This window comes from Gracilinanus agilis, chromosome 4, assembly GCF_016433145.1.
Source record: "Gracilinanus agilis isolate LMUSP501 chromosome 4, AgileGrace, whole genome shotgun sequence".
NCBI lineage: Eukaryota > Metazoa > Chordata > Mammalia > Didelphimorphia > Didelphidae > Gracilinanus > Gracilinanus agilis.
This window is the reverse complement of record NC_058133.1, coordinates 117667671-117694007: the sequence shown is the minus strand read 5'-3', so window position 1 is coordinate 117694007 and position 26337 is coordinate 117667671. Positions and strand designations below refer to the sequence as shown.

The following is a 26337-nucleotide window of genomic DNA, read 5'->3' as shown; positions in this document are numbered from 1 at the left end:
AAGGAAGAGGTTTGCATTGGTGGATTTCTGGCTGAAGACACCACAGGGACTTCCACATGAAGATCAGTTCTTGAGGGGGCCCTTGCCCAGGGCTGAGTCACACTTTAACAAATCAGCACTTAGGCTGATAGGCTAGACAAGGCTCTATCTTCTTCCTACTTTCAATCTCTTTCAATATCTCTACCTTGTAAATAAAAGCTGCTAATGGTCATTTTTGATTTAAGAGATAATATTTTATAAACGGGGACCACAAAATCTCACTTTTATAACTCATATTGAGTCAAACCTAATTTTAAATCTCAAAGGGTTTCCTTGGCAAAGATACTAGTGTGGTTTCCCCTTTCCTTCTATAGTTCATTCTACAGATGAGGAAACTGAGGCAAACAGAGTGATTTGCCCAAGAATTAGCAAGTATTTGAGGCTCAATTTGAACTCTGGAGGAAGAGTCTTCCTGACTGGTTGGAGCGTTCTTTCCGATGAGCCGCCTAGCTGTCCCCACATAAGTAATAAGCATCAGATTTAGGTTTTGAATTCAGGTCTTTCTGAGTCCAGCGCCTGGACACTTTCTACCACTGAGACCTCCTCCCAAGGTCAAACGGATTGCAAGTCTGGGCTTTCCCTGAACACTTCACTCCCAACCAAATCTGAATTTATTAGGAATCCAGAAACACTTTCTGCCTTCCTAGGACACTGAACAAATCTTAGCAAAGGCTATTTGAGAAGTTATTTAATGTGGTGGTCTATTAGATCACCGAGGTCACAAGGGACGCGCAGAAACCCAAACTTCAGTTTTTTTCTAGCACACAGTACGTTTTCGACAAAGATTTGATTTGATTTTCCCCACAGTTGAAGTGTCCTGAATACAAACAAAGAATACATTTTAATTTGTTTTTTTCCTCATAGCAATTCTGAACAAAGGAGGACAGGATTTTACCGTCCCTATTCTGCCCAGCTCAAGCCCTACTTCCCCCCAGTCTCCTCCAGCAGTCACCACCCCTCCATCAGTCACATATTCAACAGGGTCAAGATTCGCTTGGATAGAGGGGAGGGCGGTGTGCAGAGGCGAACGGGCAGTGTGCAGAGGTCAGAGGGGAGTGTGCAGACGACCGGAAAGGCGAGAACTAAGTGCACGTGAGGGCTGAGTGCCTCTGTCTCCGCCTAGAGTCGCCTGCTGCAGTGCCCCTTCCCTTCACTAGATTCTGTCCCTTTTCCTTCTTAGTTTTTGTAATCCGAACCCGCACGGAGACGCCGTTGCTTAGCGACTTCCCTTTTCCCGAGATGCCAAAGTTGTTATTTCGCTGCTGTCCAATCAGGAAAGGGGAGTGGTGGCACCGCCAGCCAATAAGGATCGAGGCAAGGCCCGCGACGGTTAAACAGCGCTAGAGGAGCCCGACGGCCTCTTCTCTGGCTCGGCTCCGGCTGAGAGGTTAGGCTTGCAGTTCTAGGCCGGTTTTCGGGGTGATGCCTTCCCGAGTGGAGGACTACGAGGTGCTCTTCACCATTGGTACCGGTTCTTACGGTCGCTGCCAAAAGATACGGCGGAAAAGCGATGGCAAGGTGAGAACATCTACTCCCGAGGCCACGCCCGGGCCCGCCGCTGCGGTGTGCTTGGCCTCTTCCGGCCCTCTGCCCGGCGGGGACAGAGGAAGAACCGCCCCCTTCTCCCGCCGACCCCACCTGTAGGTCTGGCTCGCTGGAAGTTGGGAAAAGCCCGCTGTCCTCCCCTAGGCCCCCTTGGCGCTGGAGGAAACCTGGATCTGGATCCAAGCAGGGGCTGCCACAGCCCGGGCTCCTTCAGCCCTAGCTGTTTGCGGAACTTGGAGCACTCCCCTTGGGTAAAAACGTGCTGTTTACCCTTTTGGTCATCCCATCCCCGCAGTAAGGACCTGCAAGCTGTAGGGCCGCTGGCTGTTAGGGCTTGAAAGAGAACGTAGGGCTGTGTTCAACCCAGGAGGCGTAGGCACTTGCTTCTTGTTCTTTACCCTAGGAAAAGGAAGCTCTGACTCGTACATAATCTAGAGCTTTTCTCACCACGCCAGCCACACTTGTTCCTTTTTAAAGGAATCTGTTTACTGGGAGAGTTTAGCTTGAACAAGCATCTGTGGAAAAAAAAAAAACAACAAAACTTTGGCATCTTTATTGAATGCCCGTGTACAGAGCACGGTGCTCTCATTGGAGAGTAGGTTCAAAATGTATGTGACTGGCGTCTACCTTCATTAAAACTTTGAATTTAATAGTGGAATAACACGTTCATACAAATATCTACAGTGTATATTACATGGCTATCTCAAAGACAGTCACTCCCACGAAACACGGGTCTGTCTCTATGTTTTTCTGTTTCTGTCTTTTTGTTTCTATCTCTGAGTCTCAACTTTTCTTTCTATTTCTGCCTTTCTCTGTCTCATTGTTATCGTCTGTTTTTCTTGCTATTTCTGTTACTCCTTTATACCCCTTTCCTCCCCCTTTTTACCTTTTCTGCTTCTTGGCTATATCTGCTCACAGTACCAATTTTTATGAGTGGCATCGATCTCAACAAACATTTCTTAATCACCCTCCAGAGGAGAAGTCAGAACATCTACAGGAGTGTGCAGTCAACCTGATCAGATTTACAGTGAAACAGCAAGTTTAGGACAAAAAAGTTGTACATCCCTGCAACACAGCTGGGTTTCCTAAGTGCAACAACCCTAACTCCATCACTTCTTCTTTAGGCAACAATATGTTACAAATGTGACTCTTATGGGCCTGAGTTTTTTCACCTGTAAAATGAGAAAATTAGACTAGATAATCTAGTTTATCTAGCAGCTAGGTTGCACAGGAGATGCAGTCTTGGGCCTGGAGATAGGAAGACCTGGATTCTTATCAGGTCTTAGACATTTGGATACTTGTGTGACCCTAGGCAAGTCACTTAACCTTTGCTTCAATTTCCTTAGCTATATAAAGGGGGATAATAACAGCACCTACTTCCTAGGGTAGTTGTGAAGATTGATTGAGATATTTATAAAGTGCTTAATATATTGTACTTGGCATGTAATAGGCACTATATAAATGCTTATTCCATTCACTTCACCCTCTAGTTCTCTTTAAATTCTGTGATTCACATGTGATAATTAGGTTTGGATCTCAGCTGTGGTACTCTGTGAATTTGGGCAAATTCTTTCTCCTCTTTGGGCTTTAGCTCCCTCATCTGTAAAATGAAGGAATTGACCTAAATTGGTTCCAAGGCCTATTCTAATATAAAATACTGCTGTGTGCAGTTCACCATGCTAGATAGTAGGCATACAAAGATGAGTGGGAAAAGGCATAGTTTTTGTTCTCCATAATTATAAAACTTGAGTACTAGTGTGGCAAGAAAGTAGGACAAGTACAGAAACAAGCAAGGTTGATATAAAAACTGTTGTGACACCTACGTCATTCACTTAAATGTAATATTGTCTTCTGAAGTGGAGAATGGGCATGACCAGTAGGACCTGAATTTAAGACTCCTTTTAATCAATATTATAGTAAGTTCTGGTAGCCATAACTCCTTTTCTGTTTTAAGGTAGATATTTTATAAAGAAGGGAGGAAATTAATGTCTAGTTCCTTAGTGTGTGTGTGTGTGTGTGTGTACACACTCTTCTTCACTTCCTTCAACTTCTCTAATGAATGAATCTCTTCATAATAATGATTGTTAACAAATAGGGTTCTACTTTTACTTTTGAATAAAATAGCTCTTGCTGCTATTGCAAACTAATCCATTAGGGAGGAGAATAGGGGAATGTCACTGACCCCAAATTGTGTATGAGCTTTTTCCTTTGAAATAAGGAGAGAGGAGAGCCAGCAAGTTAATATGGTATTGGGGGAATGAACAAATGACTAGAATCATCTTAGATAGTAGTATGGTATATTTAATTATATGTAGGACTTGAAATTGGGAGTAGATGGTACAATAGAAAGAACACTGAATTTAGATTCATTGGATTCATTTGTTTCAATTCCTGGGCCTGTGAGTGCCTGTCAGTGGTATGTCAGTCTATGTGTGCCTTTAAATTTCCTCATCTATTATAATAACAATAATAGCTAATCTTTATATAATGCCTTAAGTTTGCAAAACACTATTTGTTATGGGTGTTTGTATACATATATGCAAGGTCTCTTCCCATTCTCTATGTTGATCCTATGATCCTAAAGTAGGCAGCTATTTATAGAATAACTGCTGGAGTCACAGCGTGGGGCAGGACATTTTGATATATTTGTTATAACTGTACATATTTCTATTGTCAGAGAATTCCAGTGGTTATGGCAGATATTCATTTTGCTATGTGTTATAGTGAAGGCTCAAAGCCTCTGGTAGATTGGAACACTTTATAGACATTGCTGATACTACAAAATATGCTTCCCTGCCTATGACATTTATTAAACAGAAAAATAAGAAAATGTTTGTGGGGAAAACTGAAGTAATCCTTTGAGCAATTTTTAATGCTACAGACTCAGTAAACTGAGTTAACATTTTTTGGAAATTATTATTTCAGGTATTAGTTTGGAAAGAACTTGACTATGGCTCTATGACAGAAGCTGAGAAACAAATGCTTGTTTCTGAAGTGAATTTACTCCGTGAACTAAAACATCCAAATATTGTCCGATACTATGATCGTATTATCGATAGATCCAATACAACACTCTATATTGTAATGGAATATTGTGAAGGAGGGGATCTGGCTAGTGTTATAACAAAATGCACCAAAGAAAGGTAAGTATGGTTTTCTATATTGAATTAGAAATTAATCTGTTTTCTGTTAAAAGATTTTTTTTCCTTGGGAGACAAAACAAAATAGTAGAGTAAACTATTTTCTTGTTAGTAAATTCAAGTCAACAAAAATTTATTCAGTGCCTGTTATGTAAAAGGTACTATATAGGAGTTCACAAAGCTGAATTAGATAGACTTTTCCTCGAAGGGCCTTACTTTTAAAGTAGTATATGACAAATACCTCAGTCAGGAAGTTCAAATTCAGCCTTAGACACTCAAATAGCTGTGAGACCCTAGGCAAGTAAGTTAACCTCTTTTTGCTTTAATCCACTGGAAAAGGAAATGGCAAACTGCTCCAGTGTCTTTGCCAAGAAAACCCTACGGACAGCACTGGGGTGCTATGGTCTATGGTTTCTTGAAGGGTTGGACATGACAAAACAACAACAATGACAAAAACTACCTTCAATCTTGAATTATAGCTATTAATTTAAGAGTAAGTGCCATAAGAAGGTATAGAAAGAGCTAGAGAAGGTTCAGAGAAGGGAAAGGTCATATTTAGTTGAAAGAGAGAAGTGGGAATCAGGAAATAAGCAGAGTACCCCTTGAAATAGGGTATAGTGTCTAGTCAGATGATTTCATTGATATGGAAAACTCCTGAATGAGGAAACCACCTTGACACAACGCAGGTTGGCACTTTCTCTGTAATTCAGAGTTTCAAACTGTTGCTGAGAACACTGAAAGGTTAAACAACTTATACACAGCCAGTGTATGTTTGAAGTGGGACTTGAACTTAGTTTTTCTTGACTCTTAGCCTCTCTTTCCCAGATACCAGGGCCTCTCTTCCCTTAAAAGCATAGGGTAAATTGAGAGATTAAAGCATCTTTCTATAGTTTTCAAAAGCATGTGATAAGAACTCTTAACCACTATGAACCACTCTTCATAGGCCCCTGACTGTTCTCATGATAGAGAGAAGAGAAATTATCACTTTTAGTGTGTGTGTATACATATATATGCTTGCTCTTCTGAGGGGTCATTTTATATACTAAAAGTAGCATATAGTTTTTTTTTTAATATTAACTATGTTGTATTGTATTCTTATTTATTTTGTTAAGCATTTCCTAATTACATTTTTTTAAAATTTTAAACCCTTAACTTCTGTGTATTGACTTATAGGTGGAAGAGTGGTAAGGGTAGGCAATGGGGGTCAAGTGACTTGCCCAGGGTCACACAGCTGGGAAGTGTCTGAGGCCGGATTTGAACCTAGGACCTCCTATCTTTAGGCCTGGCTCTCAATCCACTGAGCTACCCAGCTGCCCCCAGTAGCATATAGTTTTAAAAAAATATTTTTTTCCTCGATTTCATGGAAAAAAATTTTTAATCTTAAGTTTCTTTTTAAAATTTGAGCCCAATTCTCACTCTTCTTCTTTCCCTTCCCTCTTCCCTCCCTGAGACAGCAAGAAATTTGTTGTAGATTTTGCATGTACTTTTTTTTTTAAGGAGAAGGTGCAATGAGAATAGTAGAAAGATTGAGGCAGTAAAAATTTAGGCTTAGGAATTTTGAAATCTTTTGGAATTGCCAAAAGTTAATGAAGCCTATTTGACTGAATTTGCTTTCTTCATAAATTTTAGGAATAATACCTCCATTTGTTAATTAGCCATGATTTTTATCTGACAACTTAAGATGTAAGAATGTTAACTCTTATAGCAATAATATATTGTAATAATTATATTATTCACTTGCATGGTATTAATTCAGAACCTCATGCTGTTTGAAGTAGTTTAATTTTATTCATTTCTGTGCTGTAGACATTATTCAGATGAAGATTTTGTTCTCCGTGTAATGACTCAGCTGACCTTGGCCCTAAAGGAATGCCATAGACGAAGTGATGGTGGCCATACTGTGTTGCATCGTGACCTGAAGCCTGCTAATGTTTTCCTGGATGGCAAGCAAAATGTCAAACTTGGAGACTTTGGGCTGGCTAGGATATTAAACCATGATACAAGTTTTGCAAAAACATTTGTTGGCACACCATATTACATGTCTCCCGTGAGTATTTCAGAATTTGAATGCCTTTGGCAACATCTCATAGCAAGCATTAAAGCTGTTTGTTTTTCTTATTTTTCTCAATTGGGAGTAGTAAGGAGAGGGGTGAGAGAGAGATCATTCAGATCTGAAAATAAAATTTAATTAAAAAAAGATAAAATACTAAGTAAAATTCAGGGAAATTTAGGATGAAATTGGGTTTTGTTGACTGCCTTTCACTTGCCAAGGCAGATAGTTTGGAAAGGTAATTATTCTAGTTCTGTTTGCTAAATAGAGTCATAGCATATTAGGAATACATATCTGTATTCATGTTTCATAGAAAATGCTTGTGATTAGACTTAGTAACATTTAGTCTTTGGTTGATAGATTTTTTTTTCCCATGACACCAGAACTATAAATTAGTCAATTCTTTGAGGATAAAAAGTTGGTTGTATACAGACTAATCATGGCATTTTCATAGGGTATCAAATTCCAAATTGAAATCCTCTATTGTAAAGGAAAATTATCCAACGGTGGGTTTTGCCAGTGTCGAAACCTGCTTAGTTGCTCCATTGTAATTAGATGTGTTGTATTACCCCCTGGAGACTACGAGAAAGTTTATTGACTTACTTGGTTAATGTTGTAGATTTTAATAGAAAGAACATAAATTTATAATTTAGTTTGCCAATAAAAACTATTTTCAAATATGCAGGAGAAACGATTATAGTGTTCTGGCCTTGAAAAATAGTATACTTTGGAGAGAGGGTTGACTTGACTATATTTCAGGACAAAACAGTCCTTTTTTAAAAAATGTAGTACATTAAGATTACTTTTGTTACTTAGAGGCTTAAGGGTTATCGCAAATTTTACTTATATTTCGGCATTTTGTGTTTTATTGTAGTTAGCCAGGTAGATATCATATCTTGAAGGAGTTGTATTTATTTCTGAAAACAATTTATAAAATTCGAATTTATAGCAAAAAAAATTTTTGACTGCTCCCTCTCCTCCAAATTTTTTTTTTAGGAACAAATGAATCGCTTGTCCTATAATGAAAAGTCTGATATCTGGTCATTAGGCTGTTTGCTCTATGAATTGTGTGCTTTAATGTAAGTATGATAAACTATTGACAACAACATGATGCTTTAGGGTTTTCTATTGGATATTGTGATGTAGCTTGTTCCTTTGCAAAAGGTTCATCTTCCTTTTATGTAGCTATTCAAATTATATTACATAGAAAGCATGAAAGAAATCTGTCTAAAATTGGGGTAGAGAAGAACATTTTATTTTATTTTATTTTTTATTTTGAATATTTTCCCCTAGTTACATGTTTCATGTTCTTTCCCTTTCCCCAAACCCCCCTTAGCCGACGCACAGTTCCGCTGGGTTTTACATGTATCATTGATCAAGACCCAATTCCATATTATTGATAGTTGGACTAGAGTTATTGTTTAGTGTCTACATCCCCAATAATATCCCCATCAGCCCATGTGTTCAAACAGTTGTTTTTGAGAAGAAACATTTTTAAGTCTAGTTTTAAGCTTCAGTTTGTAGCACCGATACTGTACTTGTTTAAACTCCTCTCATTTACATTTCAATCTTGAAATCTAACAGAAGGGTAAATAAGTTTGGAATTAATAGTGGTATTGCTTTTCTATGATAATGGAATATGGAAAGAGAAATATGAAGCAAAAAAAATCACTTGTCCCTTCTCTTCATCTTTTTCCTTTTAAATATTTTAAAGAAAAATAATTCATTCATAAATTGAAACCAGTCCATAATTTAAATGACTTATACTCAATTTTGGTATAATCACATTATCTTTCTTCTCTTCCTCCCTTTCCTCAAATGATTGGTGAAATTAACTGGGTGAGTGATCATACCATACATTTTTATGTATATCTTTTTAAAAAAGTATTCTTTGGATTTTTGTTTTATTTTTTTTTCCTTTAGGCCTCCTTTTACAGCTTTTAGTCAAAAAGAATTAGCTGAAAAGATCAGAGAAGGAAAATTCCGGCGAATTCCTTATCGTTACTCAGATGAGTTGAATGACATTATTACCAAGATGCTAAATTTGAAGGTAAGGATGAGTGTGTTATGATTGGATGTGCTTATTTTGGTATTTGTATTATTTTTGTTTTGTTAAAAAGTACCGTTTAACCATTGGAATAGATATCCTTAGAAAACTAGTCTGCTATTCAAGACAAGTGAGAACATATGTAAATTTGGCAAATTAACTGTCCTTGCGGGCTTGCCTGCTGTTCCTTCCCTTTTTCCTTCTGCTCTGCACCCAACAGATGGCAGGTGGGAAGAGGTGGGAGCAAGAAATGGGATTCAGATTCACTCGCTTCCCCTGATCTTTGCCTAACAGGGAATTTAGATGAGTGTTCTGTTGAGGAGTGAGTGGGATGGGGGCCACCATGACAGGAGAGTTGTGTTTAGCCCAAGCAGAAAGGGGTAAAGAGAATGGCTGTCAGGAAGAATGTAAGAAAATGGACTTGGTTATGTAGGGAAAGTGATTCAGGGTGGGGAAAGTGATCCTGCCTGGGGTTTGATTTCCAGGGATTTAGAGGGGGAATACTAGTGAGGCCCTGAGAAGAGGGATGACTGACCCAGTGTCTTGTAGCTCATAAGTAGAAGTAGCAGAATTGAGATTTGAACCTGGGTCTTCTGACTTTATAGGATACTATGTTGCCTCTTAAGTCAGGAGAGAAGACTATCAAAGGGATCATAAAGAGATTATATTATTATATTACAGGTATAGCCAGCATTTCTATAGTGCTTTGAGGTTTACAAAGTGATTTCCATATATTATGTCATTTGATCCTCACAACAACCCTGTGAGGTAGGTACTATTATATTATTATCCCCATTTTACAGATGAGGAAACTGAGGCTGAGAGAAGTTAAATGATTTGCCCAGGGTCACACAGCTAGTAAGTATCTGAGGCTGAATTTGAACTCGGGTCTTCCTAGCTCCAAGTCCGGTGTTCTTAACCCACTGTGCCATCTAGCTGCCTATGAATATGAAGTTGGTGGTGATTTCATTTTAGTACATAAAATTAGTATCCAGAGGGTTCTTTGTGAGTTCTTTACCCAGAAGAAAGGTCTGAGCAAATGAGGATTTGTGCCAGAAGTCATGCTTGGTATACTTATTTAATTCCAATGCCATCCCTTAGTGATGAAAAATCAGAGAGCATCCAATTTTATTAGAAATAAACACTGTACTCACATTCATGGGACTCTATTATAAGGCAATGAAATAACTTTCATTCGATACTTCACTGTTAAGCTGTTGTGAGGTTTTGTTTGGAAGTTTGAAGTGTCATGGTGAAGAAAAGGGGACACATACCTTACTGGCCTACGTTTTAGGACTTCACCGACCTCATCATTGATGGCTAGTTTTGTTTTTATTCCCTAGAATATTCAAGGCCTGTACATAAAGCATTGTCTGTCTGTCTTTAGAAGTAAATCTGACTTCTTAAAGTAACAACTGCTCGGAGAAATTTTGTCACAATTATTATTTGTGTTTTACATTTTTTAAGGATTACTGTCGACCATCTGTTGAAGAAATTCTGGAAAACTCTCTAATAGCAGATTTGGTAGCTGAAGAGCAAAGAAAAAATCCTGAGAGGAGAGGGCGACGATCTGGAGAGCCAGAAAAGCTGCAGAATTCAGGCCCTGCAATGACTGAGCTGAAACTGAAGGAACTACAACTGCAGGAAAGAGAGAAAGCCATCAAAGCAAGAGAAGAAAGGCTAGAACGTAGGATATAGTATTAATTCAGAAAGGGAAAGGATGGGAGAATTGGACATTTGGATTTCCCCTGAGTGTTTATGCAAACTTATTAACATTTCCCCTTTCTTTAGGGCTAACGTCTTGTTTTTACCTATGCCACATTAGGTCATGACTATAACTATTTGGTTTCTTTTAATAAAAGGATACCCACATCTTTTTCCTCCTCACCAAAATATGGAAATTCTTTTTTTAATAAGGAAATTCTTAAAGAATAAAACTTATAATTAAAGCCTTTTTCTTTCCAATACCCTCAATTTCTTGTTGACATTGAAATCAAGGTGTTTCTTTACTTCTGTGCCAAATTTGAATAGGCCCTGGTGATGATTCAGATAGAACCTGCCTATGTGGCAATTGTGTTTTTCTATATTTGAGGGATATTATCAATCCAAGAAGTTGATTTTACCTGTTAAGCCAGGGTGTCATCACTGAGAATAAATGCTTCCTGTTTCTCCTTTTCAGATTGGAAAGGAAGAGAGAGAGAGAGAGAGAGAGAGAGAGAGAGAGAGTGTGTGTGTGTGTGTGTGTGTGTATATATATATATATATAATAAGTATGGGTTAAAATATATGTTTTTTATATATACCCATACCTTCTGTCTTAGAGTCAGTACTAATTATTGGTTTCAAGGCAGAAGAGTGGTAAGAGCTATTGGCAATTGGGGTTAATAATTTGCCCAGGGTCACGCAGCTAGGAAGTATCTAAGGCCAACTTTGAACCCAGGATCTCTCCTCTCTAGGCCTGGCTTCCCACCTACTGAGCCACTCTACCTGTCCTGAGAACATATTAATTTTTCATTGACCTAAAATAATTCTACTAAGTCAATATGACTAAATGATGAAATTAACTTTTGGCAGCCAAATTCTTTATAGTAAAACCTGGCTGAAGAACTTGGATTTCTGGTTACAGATTTCTTCTGTGGGGATTTACTAAATTATAAGAAGGCATGAAATGAGTTGTGTTTATTTGACTTGATGTTTGGAGCTAAATTGTTGCACCTCTTTGTTTTTTGTCTGAGAGGATGGTTACCAAGAGATGATTCAGGATAAATAGTGTTAGGCTTGGAGTCAAGAAGATCTGAGTTCAAACTGGCCTTAGCTTTGTGATACCAGGCAAGCCATTAACCTCTCTTTACCTCAATTTCCTCCTCTGAAAATGAGGATAATGGTAGCTTCTACCTTGCAGGGGTTGTTGTGAGGATTAAATAGGATCCTATTTGTAAAGTGTTTAGCACAGTGCTTGGCACAAACTAGGTATTTATTCATGTTTATTCCCCCTTCCCTAGCTCTCTTCCTCCAACATCAGTGAGAGAAAGATGGATGATCTTTCACACAGTATCAGTACAAGATGCTTTTAGTAACCATTGGGCTTTTCTATCTTTTTTGTTTTTTTAAAGAGAAAGAACGTGAACTTTGTATTCGGGAGAGACTTGCAGAAGACAAACTTATCAGAGCTGAAAATTTATTGAAAAATTATAACCTATTAAAGGAACAGAAGATCTTGGCATTGGCAAATAGCTCAGGTATGAGATTCAAACTGAAACCATTATGCCCCAAAACCTCAAACTGGTGCTACGGTGAAGATACTTACAATAGTCTATGTGCTATACAGGATCTTAGTTTCCAAAATAAATTTTCAAAGTTTTATTGAGTTCAATTTTGTAATTGAAATAGAATCTTGTAATGGCAAAATTTGGTTAGATTACTTTCCCTGTCATCTTAGGGTTTGTGGATATAGTGACCCTTATTTTATGTATGAAATTTAATGATGTAGATTTTTTCCCCATTTGTTTTGTTAAATGGAAAATGTACATTTATAACACTAAAATTGCCTTTTTAATGCCTTTTCAAAACTACAGGTTTCGTTTCCTTTTTGTAATTAGAACTTAGTGATGCTGACAACATAAATGTTGCTGGAAATTAGACCCTAAATTTCATGTAGAAGGTCTGACCTTTCCGCTTCTTTCAAGTGTATGTCACCAAGGAAGTAGAATAGAGCAGCATTTTTCCTACCTGGTTAAGGTCTGCCCCAGGTTGAGGTATAATGTATTTGCCAAAGAACAGATTGTATACAATGAATATCATTTGCCCCTTAGTTTCTTTTGTATGATAAATATTCTTTTCATTGACTTTGCTTTGTGCATTTCCTACCATATCTTTTTAATGAGATTTGTGATTATTATATGCACTATTGTGTCACTTTTTTACTTTTTCCTCCATTTCTTTAGAAATCCCAATCCTAATTTGATTTTTGATCTGTTGAAGACACAGGGAGCTCCTTCATATAGATAAATGAGAACATAAATTGTTGACCACTGCCTACCCCATCTTATCTCAATGTATATCTGGGAGGAATAGGTTGCAAAACCACCATCTGTCATTTTTGTCGATTTTGTGATTTTATAAAACAATTTCCAATAAAATGCAATGGAAAATTGTTCTTACTATGTCTCTTCCCTGAACTACTCAAGATAATCCATTATAAATAAATTAGTATCTGAACTCTTTAGAAGCCTTTTTGTAGACCAATTCCAGGGCCCAAGGCATAATATTTATAGGCTGAACTGATGAAGAATGCCCTAACAGCATTTAGTATGGAAATGTGGAAATTCATAACTCAATTAGGGTTTGGATTAAATGTTGTGTTAAGTTTTTTTTTTTTCTTGTTAACCCTTCCCTTCCATCTTAGAATCAATGCTGTGTATTGGTTCCAAGGCAGAAGAGTGGTAAGGGCTAGGCCATGGGGATTAAGTGACTTGCCCAGGGTCACACAGGTGGGAAGTGTGTCTGAGGCCAGATTTGAACCTAGGACCTCTCTTGTCTCTAGGCCTGGTTCTCAGTCCACTGAGCCACCCAGCTGCCCCTTTAAGTGCTTTCTAAGATTCCATGACACCCAAACTCAAAAATGAGAAGCAAGAGTCTCCAAAAGTGTTATACACTACTCTTTTTACCCATAATATTTGGCATATATGGTTGCTTTAGGGTTTGCAAAAAATTTTACATTCAGTGTCTTATTTGAACTCCACAGCAAACCTGTGAGGTTTCCCACATTACACATGACGACACTGAGTCTCAAGTCACTCAAATAGGGTCACAAGTTAATAAATGTTAATGGTAGAATTTAAACCTAATTCATGCTAATTCCAAATCCAGCACTCTCCCCATACCATGATTCTTCTTCAGAACTTTCAGTCTTTTAGTACTTTCTAACATTCACATTAATTCCCAACATGTTGTTAGCATTCAACCTTCCACGACATATTTGGCAAAAGATAGACTTTATTAGGGTCAAAATTAATAAAAAAGTCCATTTTAATAAATTTTGCTATTGTTTCATTTTGCACATCAGCTCTACACCAAAGCACAATCTGATGTCTTGCAGAACATTGTGGAAAGAATTTTGTTTCTTTCCTGAGTCCCGAAATCCTGAGGATTCCATGTTCTTTTTTCTTCTGATGAAGTATTCTTCATTTCCCCATACCTTCACTACCTCCAAAAGTTATCTTCAAGATAATTTATTTTTCTAATATCAAAGCGGAAAAAAATCTAATTCTCAGTGCCAGAAAATTCATTCCAGAAAGAAATCATGGAGTTAGTTTTATGAAACAACATCAGTATATCAAATGGGAACGCTTTCCTCCTCTAGAACAAACTTGAAAGTAGCACTGAAAGGCGTGGCCCCAGCGAAAGAGCCTCCGTCACAGGGTTCTGTAGAAACCTGGCTAGAGCATGTTCCCACTTGTCTGCTCTCGTGTCTTCTAAAATACCCATACTTTTGGATAGTTTGTGGCATCTCACAGGCCATGTACACATCTGTGTAATCAGAAATATTAGAGGAAAATATTGCTTATAGGCATTTTGATTCACCATCTATAGGGCATAATTACAATTTAAAACATGTTAGGTTTTGTTATGTTGTGCCAATAGCTATGAGATGTAATATAAAAAATATTTTATGACATGAAGATTTGCCCTTTTCATCACATCCTACCCATTAGAGACTTTTCCTCTATGAATATTAAATAATATAATCCAAGAATTAAGCACCTACTGTTTATTTTCAGCAAGGTGCTAGGGGATGCAAAGATTAAAATTACAGTTTTTATGCTGGTTTTAAGGAAACAGAATGTGGAGAAACAGACCTCTGTCAGAGTAAAAGATGAAGAGAAGGCATTGTGTTGTTTTTATTCCTTTCTCTCTAAAAAAATTTGGTCTTAAAATGTTTAATGCCATCTTCTAAAGAGAGACCTTTATGTAACTTGTGTATCTTTATGCACATTAATTCTATTCAATAACTTGCTACTTGCCATATCCAAAATACTGTTCTTTGTAGCACTCACCAAAGCTGCCCATAAAAACCAAGGTTGTCATCATTTAAATGAACAATAAAACATTTTTGTAATAATAGGGGAAATGACCAAGTTCATTAAAAAATTAGTAAGCATTTACCAAAGTACAATGTGGGAAGAAATATAAAGGAGAACTATTAGAATCAGGCAGATATAATGATAGTTATTCAGTTTTTCATGTGACAAGCTAAAGCTCTCTCATTGGTCATAATGCTTTTCAGATTTGTACCTGCTCCCCAATGAACTTATTTAAGAGCAAACAGTAATGCTTTCTAAACCCATCAAGGAAGGGTTTAGCTGTCTTTCTCTGAAAAGAGTTAAGGTGAAATTCTATTTGTAATAAAGACATTGGCACTTTGCTTTTCTAGAAATTATTGATGTGTGGTACCTAAAGTCAAGCAATGTTTAAGAATAAATTATTTATTAATAAAATGGCAAGTGATTATCTAGTGAGTCGGTGATTTTGATTTCAGGAGTTAGAAGACTTGCTATGATTAAATAAACCTAAAATTAGTTGCCAAAAGCCTGCCAAATAATGGAAAGAAAGTAAACTTTTTCTTTTGGTTTGTATTTCTGGTATTCTTGTATGTATTTTGTAGTTTATGAATTGAAATCCTGTTTTTTCCTTGAAAAACCTGACTGGAATCTGTCACTTGAGAGAATCAAGTTGAAAAAAGTCAAATAAATATAAATTTCCTTTTAGGTAACTCAAAAACTATTTTCTTCTTTCCTTAAGAACCACTTGATTTCCCCTCATCTCTAACCAAGAAGAAAGTTCACTTCAGTGGGGAAAGTAAAGAGAATGTCCTGAGTGGCGAGAACTCTGAGAATTATCCCATCAGCAAGTCCAAAGGCTGTGACTTGAAGAAGAGACTTTATGCTGCTCAACTGCGCGTTCAAGCCCTGTCAGAGCTGGAGAAAAACTACCAGCTGAAGAGCAGACAGATTCTGGGCATGCGCTGACTGACACTGCAGAAGCGGGACAGGATTTAATGGCCGTGTTAGGGATGGCTAGTCAACTGCTATGTCTTTGATATACTTGGTTCTGTGCTCCATGTCCTTGTTTGATCCTATCGAAACATGGGAAATGTTTTTTGCTGTTTTCCAGGTTTTTAAAAACTAATAGCTAAGAACAACACTGAGAAATGACACTTGCTTTGGTGGACTTTTAAAACCTGTATATGCAACAGAATAAGTTTCTCAAGATAGCTTTGATGATAAATACATTTCTAAACCTTACACAGAAAATTAATAATGTTAAATGAAAGTGAAAAGTTTTATAAGTTTAATTTACCCTTCAAGGAGTAGTTCTCATTTAGATTATGCTTCATATGGCTGCAGTGTGTGCATGGAGGGGCTATTGGCCCCTGATCTCAGTTTCCTGAAGACTAAAACTAATGAGACTTGTGAAATGTGGCCAGGGAGAAGAATTTGAGAACTTGATTCTGCTTTTGCCCAAAACTTCCCTTTGGTTTTAAAAAGTGGGAGTTCTTTGTATATGGGGCCTACATAGGTTGTGTTATATAAATTCTATACCTTTGAAATGATATTGTTCTGCAATTCTTCTCTGACTTCATATAATGTTTAGCAGCAAAGAGATCTGTTTTCTACCCATCCTCTTCATTGCTAAATAAATTGTTCTGGAGTTTTCTTAATTTTATCAAAAGCTTCCCATTTATTGGTACTTCAAATAAGGAAGACAAATTTAAGATTCAGAAGTTATGTAGTTGAGGGTAGAGGTATCGAGCACAAAACCCAAGACCAATTGAAACCCATAGTATGGAGGTATGGCCTGAATCAGATTAAAATGTAATTGAGGGATATTTAACAAAATAAGTTAAAACATAATGTTAATACATGGTTTCCTAAGCTAGTATATTGCAGGGATCCTACTCCTCTATCTGATTTTGACATCACTGGTGTAGGGACTAGCACGTTGAGCTGATAAACGAGGGCTTGATGATGTTCTTCACTCTTGGCTCTTTTACTGACATTCTAAGCTAAAATTTGTTGCTAGTAGAACCTATCCCTGAAGGAATCGTGTTGTGGATTTTGAATCGTATTGATTTTTCTCGTTACTGGAGAACTTGATGAATTAGACAACCCCAACATATCTACCTCCAAATGCACCTGATTCCAAAACAGGAATATGATCTGATCATTTTTTATCTAAAAAAATAGGACATTTTAGAGGGTTAATAAGTATACTAGACTCTTTTCATGCACCTGGTGTGATGATCTATGGAAGACAATCGTGCTATCTACTCTCAGGACATTTATTATCATGACACAATCATCATGGTGTGACCAATGACTAAATAATGGTAAAAAAAAAAAAATAATGGGCCCATTATTACCAGTGTCAAGGGAGCCACAGTTCCTGGAGTAAACCAATGAGAAACCTTCCTTTCTATGAAAATACAAAGTTAATTTTGCTCTACAACTTGCCAGTAGCCTCTCTTGTTCCCATGTCTAAGTGGCAATGAATGCTTAGAAAAAAGAATGGGTGCAAGAGAAAAGAGTTAATCTGATTCTGCATCTGATGGTTTTTACAAGTGGACAAATGGAGACATCAAAGAAGCCCGTGTTATTTTATCTCTAATTCTGGGCATTTTCTTTCTCAGAATGAAAATGGGAGATTAGAAGAAAAAAGAGGGAAACTTTAGCTCCACTTATATCAACACCATCTTCAAAAAAGTATTTTGGGGATCATTTAGGTGGCTCAGAGGATTGAAGGCCAGGCTAAGAGATGTGAGGTTTTAGGTTCAAATCTAGCCTCAAACTTCTAAGCTATGTGACCCTGGGCAAGTCACTTAACTCCCATTGCCTATTCCTTACTCTACTGCCTTGGAACCAGTACATAGTACTGATTTTTTAAAAGTTTAATCTACATTATTAACTCTCTCCATCACTGGTCTAGATTATCAAAACAATAAATCAAGGTCTGATTTATAGGTTTGCTAATTTATTATTTTTTTCATAGTATTGATTCTAAGATGGAAGGTAAGAGTTTAAAAAAAAAAAAGGCATTTCACCAGCTTTTATTTGCCTAAGAAGCCTTTAAAAAAATTAAAAATAGTGTCTTTGCCTTCAGAGAACTTATATTTTAGATATAGGTGCTGTCCAACCTAAAGACGTGGTTGAATACATGCTACATGAACACATTTGGCAGCACAAGTTCCACTTGCTTTAGTGTTAACCACCTGAAGATGGCACTCCTGTTCTATCATCTTATCACGCAAACTCTTCAGATGTTTTCTTCTAAAGAAGTTGAGATTCAAGACCTGGAAAGCACGACCTACATCTAGGTAGAAAAGATAAAGATAGATGTTTATTTTATCCTTAGAACATCTATCAAGAATGAGCGAATTCCTCCCCCTTAGGATCCATGCCTGGAGGAAGACTTAGATCTGTGCCCAGCCTAACTTTTTTGAGCCCTATGAGAGCCCTCTTTCCCCTAATTCAGAAAGAAGCTGGAAAAATGTGGGCATCTCAACAGTCTGGGGCACCTCCCAGTGTGGGAGCCCTCCCCATGCAGGCTGAGACTCCTTGAGGAGTTAGAAATGAATATGAAGGTGCTGGGCGTTCCCCAGGTTTAGTGATGTGCCCCAGAAGCTAGTGCCATGGGTAGGAGATGAACTACTTCTTGCCTCCACATCCAGAGCTCAATCCATCATGGCGCAGGATCTCACAGGATGCTTTTGGAAGTTTACAAAAAATTTTTCTTTCATCTTCCTAACCCCCTAAACTACACTGTTACACAGCTGTGTATGTGAAAGACCTTGATATAAATTTCTTTGGAGACTAAGACAAGAGTATGCCATAAACCTCTTCTTCCACATAGACTCTTCCAAAAATTTCTAATTTTAATTAAAAAAAAAAAGACCCTTACTATCTATCTTAAAGTGGATACTAAGTATGGGTTCCAGGGCGGAAGAGCAGTCAGGATTAGGTCTTGTGGGGGTTCAATGACTTGCCCAGTCATACAAGCTAAGAAGTGTCGGAGGCCACATTTGAACCCAAGACCTTCCTTTTCTGGGTCTGGCTCTCTATCCACTGAGGCACCTTGTGGCTCCCCATCAGATAAATGTTCATTATGTCAGGACTGGGTGTCATGGAAATGGACAGAGCTAGGAACCCTCGAAGGCCAAAAGAATAAGGAGACGACGCTGTTACTCCATTCCCAGTGTTTTGTCCACTTTTTTTTTGTCCAACCTTTGCAAAGAAAGCCTCTGCTTTTCTCTGTAAAACTGGAATCATGTACAAGCAACAATCACTAGCCTTTATTTAGTGCTTTATGGTGGTCATGGCACTTTACACTTTATATAAGTATACACACACTGAACTATATATATATATATGCCTATATGTGTGTATATATCATTTGAGCCTCACGATAAGCGGGTAAAGTCTTTTGTCCCTTTTTGCATCCCCAGAGCTGAACACAGCAGGCACTTGATGGTGATCGAGGAGAAGACTGGAACTTGGAGAAGCCCAATGACTTTCCCAATGGCCACCCAGAAAATACCAGGTTTCACATCTCTCTCTTCCTTACTCCAGGTCCAGCCCTTGGTCCCTGGCGCCATGTTGCCAAGAGGAAAGATTGGCCATCCTCCTTTCCAGCTATCGTTTCGCTGCTGAGTCTTTTGGCATTGACTTGGTCACTCTATTAGAGTGATGAACAATGACAGACTCTCTGTTATCTTTAGGATAAACCTTAGAGACCTCTGTTTGGCACTTAAAGTCTTCCTGTCCAGGCCCCTTCCTACCTTTCCATTCCTCTCAATGCACTCTTCAAGTCAGCCCAGCTGGCCTTCTTCCTTTTCCTCACATACCTCTCTCCATCTCCCATCTCTGTGTCTTAGTCCTCTCCTTTCCTTTTAAGTTCCCTGGATGCCATTGAGGTTCAGTTTAGATACTGTCTTCTACCAGAGGCTTTTCTGGTTCCCCCCAGGTTCTGGTGCCTCCCTCTCTGATATGACCTCTCGGAGACTTGGTAAATAAATACCATGAATGCATCTAACTATTTACAGGGGGTCTCCCCCACTAGAAAATAGACAGGGACTTTTTTTTAAAACCTTTGCCTCCCCTGGCGCTTATCACAGCGTGTTTTGTGATTGAATAACTGAAATCTCTTTAAAGAAATTTACACCAATGTGAATGGTAAGCTCCAATTTTCCAAGAAGTGTTTGTATTTTAAAAGGTTAACCTAGAATAATCTCTGGTCGTTGGAATGAATAGACTTATTATGTTAAATATTTGGGGGCTGGGGGAGAGGGAATAAGGAGTTTCCCACTAATGACACAATATTTCCATCACCAACGATAAAGAACGACAGGGGTCAGCAACTAGTAATTTCTTCAATTCAAAGTTTCCAAAGGCAGTATTCAAATGGCCCAGTAGGGGCACTCTTACCCAAATTAAGGCAATTACATCTATTTCTAATGCCAGAGAAACTGAGATTGGTTAATTACTGCTCAAGATACTGAAATCCAAAGTCTCTTAGACAGCAGGTCTGATTTCTGCCATTTAAGAATTATTTCTTACTATTTTGAATACATATTTGGAGGGATTACAAAAATCATTCTTGGGAATTAAAGATTAGTAGACCCAAAGTTGGAAGGTATCTTAGAGATCATCTAGTCCAATCTCCTAATTCTGAAAATCCTTCAACAAAAAATCCTTTGCAAATATCATCCAGGCTCTGTTAAAATCCTTTTTTTTGGCTCCCATGAGCTCATTATTTCCCAGGCAACAGGCTGGATCATTTTTCCTTATTCTGAATAAAATTTACCTCTTTAAAACTTCCACCTATTTCTATTCATTCTTTCCTATGGAGTTACATGGAATAAGTCTCTTCCCCTTTTTATGAGGTCCATAGGATCACAGGGGTGAGAGGGACCAGAGAGGTCCTTTGGTCCAACCTCCTTTTACAGATGAGATAACAGAAGCTCAGGGAGATTGCTGGCCCAAGGTCAGTGCTGACTCCCTCGAGAGAGGCTCAGCATCCCGGACTCTGGAGGCAGCCATGCTAATTTTCCCTGCCCAGCACTGATCACTTCTCTTGAAAATGTTTGGTTCTGGATGCCACACTTCTAGAAAGACATTGACTAGCTAGAGGCTGCTGAGGGGAAGAGTGACCAAAAGAGCAAAAGGTCCTTGAGATCCCGCCATATATCAGGAGTGGCTGAAAGGACTGGATCTGTGCTATAGAAAAAAGCCTCATGAAGGACATATTTTTGGAAATAGGATTGGCGTGATAATACATGTATAACCCAGTGAAATTGCTTGTCAGCGCCAGGAGGGGTGAGGGAAGAGGGGAGGAAGACAGCAAGAATCATGTAACCATGGAAAAAAATTTAAAAGCTAAATTAAGTTAAATTTTAAAATACAGATAAGGAGAAAAAATATAAATATATATTTTACATAAAATATATATTTATTTATATAAAATATAAATATAATTTTATATAAATATATATTTATTTACATAAAATTTAAATATATATTTTATATAAAAATATAAATAGGTAAATAAAATGTAAATAATAAAAAAGGACATATTTTCTGAATTTCAATATTTTAAAGGCTTATAGAAGGAAGATTGGATGTGTTCCACTTGGCTCCAGAGGTTGGCTCCATTGGGAGCCATAGGTTGCAGGGAAGCAAATTTAGGTTTGGTATAAGGAAAAAAATACCTTTCTAATAATCAAAATGGAACGGGCTTCCTTAAAGGACAGAGGGGTTTTCCATCCTTAGTGGTCTTCAAGCAAAGGCTGGAGGGGCACCTATTTTGTAGGTTGTAAAAGGGATTCTTACTAAGATAAATCAAAAAACCAAGTCACCAAGAATTTGTTAAGCATTCGCTCTGTGCCAGACCCTGTGCCAAGCACTGGGGATACAAAGAAAAGGCAAAAATCACCCCCTGCCCCTAATGGGAGAGGCAACGCAAAAACAATAACTACAAATAAGATGTAGACAGGGGAAGTTGGAGGGAATCTCAGAAAAAAAGTACCACCATTCAGGAGGATCAAGAAAGTTTTCTTGCAGAAAGTAGGACTTTAACTGAGACCCAAAGGAAGCCTGGAAAGATAGGAAGTAGAGATAAGGAGGGAAAGAAAGCATTCTAAGCCCAGGGAACAGCCTGTGAAAATGCACTGAGCTGGGAGCTGGGAGATATAACAAAGAGCTCATCATCTTTGGATCACAGATTATGTAGAGGGAAGGAAAATGTAAGAAAACTGGAAAGGAAAAGTACGTAGTTCAGTGGACAGAGAGCCAGACCTGGAGATAGGAGATCTTGGGTTCAAAATTGGCCTCAGATACTTACTAGCTGGGTGACTCTGGGCAAGTCACTTAACCCCTCTTGCCTAGCCTTTTTTGCTCTTCTGCCTTGGAACCAATATAGAGTATTGATTCTAAGACAGAAGGTAAGGGTTTTAAAAAAAAGAAAGAAAGAAAATTGGAAAGGTAGAAGAGACCAGATTTGTGAAAGGCTTTAAAAGTCAAATAGGCATTTGATCCTGGAGGTAACAGGGAGCCACTTGTGTGTGTGTATGTGTGTGTGTGTGTGTGTGTGATAGACAGACAGGCACACAGATTGAGAGTAAGAGATACGGTCAGTCCTGAACTTTAGGAAGATTGCTTTAGCTGCTGAATGGAGGATGAGCTGGAATGTGGAGAGACTTGAAACAGAAAGACCAACCCAAAGGCTATGGGCAATAGTCTAAGCACAAAAGACTAAGAGCCGGTTGGAGACAGTCTCAGAGGAGGTGAAAGGGAGGTAGAGGAAAGATGATATGAAGGTGGAGTCTATAGAACTGGGTAACTAATTGGATGGGGGTGGTGATATCTACATCAGGAGCCTGGATAACTGGGAGGAAGGTGGTGGCAGAGTCAGCAGTAAGGTAAGAAGTGGGGAGGATTTTAGAGGAAAGATGGGTACCATTTTGGAAATGCTGAGTTTAAGATGTTCAAAAGCCATCACTCAGAGATGTTCAAGTGGCAGTCGGACGTGTTTAAAACTGGAGGTCAGGAGAGAAGTGAGGGTTGGAAAAGTAGATCAGAGAATCATTTAAATAGAGGTGGTTCTTGTATCCTAGATAAGGACCAGGCAAAAGAGAATGCAGAGTGACCAGACAGGCAGGGAGAGAGCCAGAGAGAGCAGGGTCGCCAAAACCTAGAGAGAAGAGAGTCTCAAGGACAAGGGGGTGATCTGTGCCCAACACTGCAGAGAGGTAGATGAGAACTAAGAAAAGGCCAATGGATTTGGTGATATGGCCTGGCCTGGATGGCCTCAATGACCCCTTCCACTTTCAGAGTCTAGGATTCTATGAACCTTACCACTCTGGCTCCAAATACAGGTCCTTTCCATTCACGAGTCCTTCTTTGCAACTCAATATGCTTTTCTTCAATAGGAAAGAAAGAGTGCAAGTTTAGTAACTAGGGTTCTGTTTATATTTCTACTCCAATTAGTGATTGTTCGTTTGTGCAATGATTCCCAGAAGAGAGCTTATTGACAGTTATAATATGTTGAACATGGATCTTAGTTGATAAAACAAGGAAATAAAAATATATTAGTCAATAATATTGATTCCTTTTCATCTCCCTGAACACCCCTTCCCTGCTCCTTGCTTAGTCACAGGCACTGTGGAGACAAAGAAAGACAAAATATGGTCCTGGCTATCAAGGACTTTATAATCTATTGGAGAATATAGGATGGTTAATATATATAGTGGGCAACTAGATGGGCAGTGGTTAAAGTGCCAGGTCTAGAGTCAGGAAGACTCATCTTTGTGAGTTCAAATCTAGCCTCATGTGTTTATTAGTTGGGTGACCTTGGGCAAGTCACATAACCCTGTTTGCCTCTGTTTCTTTATCTGTAAAATGAGGAGAGAAAAGGGTGGAAAGGGTCTGATCCAAATTTTAGGACAGTCTCTCCCCACTCCCGTCCATCCTGGACTCAGCTGCCAAAGTGATCTGATCTTATTGCTCTCCTGCTCAAATTTCAATGACTCCCTATTACCTCAAGAATCCAAAAAAAAATTTTTTTTTTTGACTTTTAAAGCTAAGTTTCCAGTCTCTGACTAGTACTTAGTACAGTGCCTGGGACATAGTGGGGGCTTACTTAACATTTACTGCTTTTACTCCCCTCCACGTATTCTACCATCTAGCAACGTTGGCCATCATGCTGTCCTTCACACCCAACTCTCCAACTCCAAACTCGGTCCCTTCTCCATGGATATCCCCAGGGCAAGCATGTTCTCTTTTCCTCTCCACCTCCTGGCTTCTTTAAGACTCAGCTCAGATTCTCCCTTCTGTGACTGCCTGCTTTCTGAAATTGCCTCTCATTTACCTTGTGTATGTTGTTTCCCCTACTAGAATTTGAACTCCTTGCTGAGAGGGATTATTTTTGCCTTTGTATCCTCAGCACTTACATACCAGACTGCCTGGCAGATAATGAATGCTTAAGAACTGTTTGTTGAGGAGCAAGCTATAGGGCACAGTGGAGAGAGCGCCAGTCTTGGAGTCAGAAGGACCTTGTTTCAGATCTGGTCTCAGACATTTCCTAGTTGTGTGATCCTGGTCAAGTCACTTAACCCTGATTGCCTAGCTCTTGTTGCTCCTGGTACTAAGGCAGAAAGTAAGGGTTTAAAAAAATGAATGCTTGTTGACTGATTTCTTGAATCTTCTTTGAGCCTCAGTTTTCTAATCTACAAAATGGGAAAAATAAAATTTGTACCAACTCCTTTAAAGAATTGTTGCAAAATTCAATTAATATGGCATTTCTCTGGGTACATATATGTGTGTATATGTGTACTTTATAAGTGCAAAGTACTCTATACATATTTTTAAATTACATTTTGCCAGATCATTAGAGTTTCCAAGGACTTTAGAGTCACTTTTTCTTTTCCCCTACTTAGAAAATGCAAAACATAAATCGTTCCACCAAGCCCTGGTGAAATAGTCAGTTGGACTCTCTTCTAAGTGGGTCATTGAACACATGCAACAGAGACCTTTAAACAATATATGTGGGGGGTGGGCAGCTCAGTGGTACAGTGGATAGAGTCAAGAAGACCTGAGTTCAAATTTGACCTCAGGTACTGGCTATGTGACCATAGGCAAATTATTTACTCTTTTTGCCTCAGTTTCCTCATCTGTAAAATGAGCTGGTGAAGGAAATGGCAAACCACTCCAGTATCTCTGCCAAGAAAATCCCTAACGGGGTTGCAAAGAGTCAGATGCGACTAAAAACAACTAAATGTATATATCTATCTAAGTAGCCAGTTAGCTGCGTAGTTAGAATTGGGTGAGTTTACTTTGAAAGGCTTCCCAAAGGGAATGAGATTGGAGCAGAACCTTAAAGAACATAGCTGATAGAATACTCCATCTGGGGTGAGGAAGACCACTAGTTGTTTGACAATGAGCAACAGAACCTCCCTGAGCCTCATTTTCCTCATCTGTAAAATGGAAATAATAATACTTGTACTTATCCTGTAGAATCCTTATTTTGAGTGTGTTATGTACATTTCAGTCATTATCGTCGCTGGAAGGAAGCTGGTATATGGGGAGAGGAAGATGAGGAAGCGGCATAAGCCGTCTGGGAATTGTGGGGTAGGAAGAAGAGATAGAGGGATAAGAGATGGGTGACTACCTGGTGTAGGGAAGGACGGGAGTCGTGCCCAGCGGAGGAGAGGAGTCACCTACAAGTTTAAATCGAGAAGGGCTTTAATGCTCTCTCTAAGGAGTCTGGATGTATTCATTATTTTGAAATGTGACTTGTGGTTCACCTTTGGAGCCCAGAGAAGAATTAATTATTAATCTTCATAACAACTCAAAGACTCCTATCTCCAAGCCCCAAGCATTGACACTACTTTTCCGTCACACACAACTTAATCAGCAACAACCTTCTAACCACATTAGTGGAAGTAACGTCGCCCTTTATCAGTCATTACTGGGGTGGAAAGCAAAGTTCACAGTCTGTAGTTTCTGAACCTGGAGCCGATAACTCTCTCTAAGAAAATCAGATGCTTCAATCCAGCCTGAGATGTGGGAAGACGTATTCTATTACTTGTCTTGGCATCCCTCCTAGAGTACCATGCACGGACTCTTTCTCTTTGTGAGACTATTCTGGAAGATAACCAGCTTTTCTAGAGCCCTGCATGGAGGGGGAAAGTAGGGCGCCAGATAGTCAAACCACAGGGACAACAAGTGCAAAGGAGGGACTTGAGACAGGCTATGGAGTCGCACAGGTTCAAAGGGAGCGAGAGGGCTATTCTGCGGAGCAGCAGCAAGCGTGGAAACATCCTGAATGGCTCAGTCGGTCTTATGACCTCTGTATCTTTTTACTGGGAAGAGGAGGTCAGGGGTTGGCAGCTAGATGGCACAGCTGATAGAGTGCCGGGTCATGGAGTCAGAAAGGCTCATCTTCCTGGGTTCAAATCTGGCTTC

The 26337-nt window shown here is 38.8% G+C and overlaps 1 protein-coding gene across 1 annotated transcript; it reads left to right on the top strand.

Annotated features, from left to right (window-relative positions):
• Positions 1-1461: 1461 nt before the first annotated feature.
• Positions 1462-15849, top strand: NEK2 (NIMA related kinase 2). The gene is made up of 8 exons (XM_044674551.1): positions 1462-1557; positions 4510-4727; positions 6531-6771; positions 7771-7853; positions 8698-8824; positions 10289-10508; positions 11935-12060; positions 15623-15849. Exons 1-8 carry the CDS (start codon positions 1462-1464, stop codon positions 15847-15849), a joined length of 1338 nt encoding a protein of 445 aa, XP_044530486.1.
• The last annotated feature ends 10488 nt before the right edge of the window (positions 15850-26337 follow it).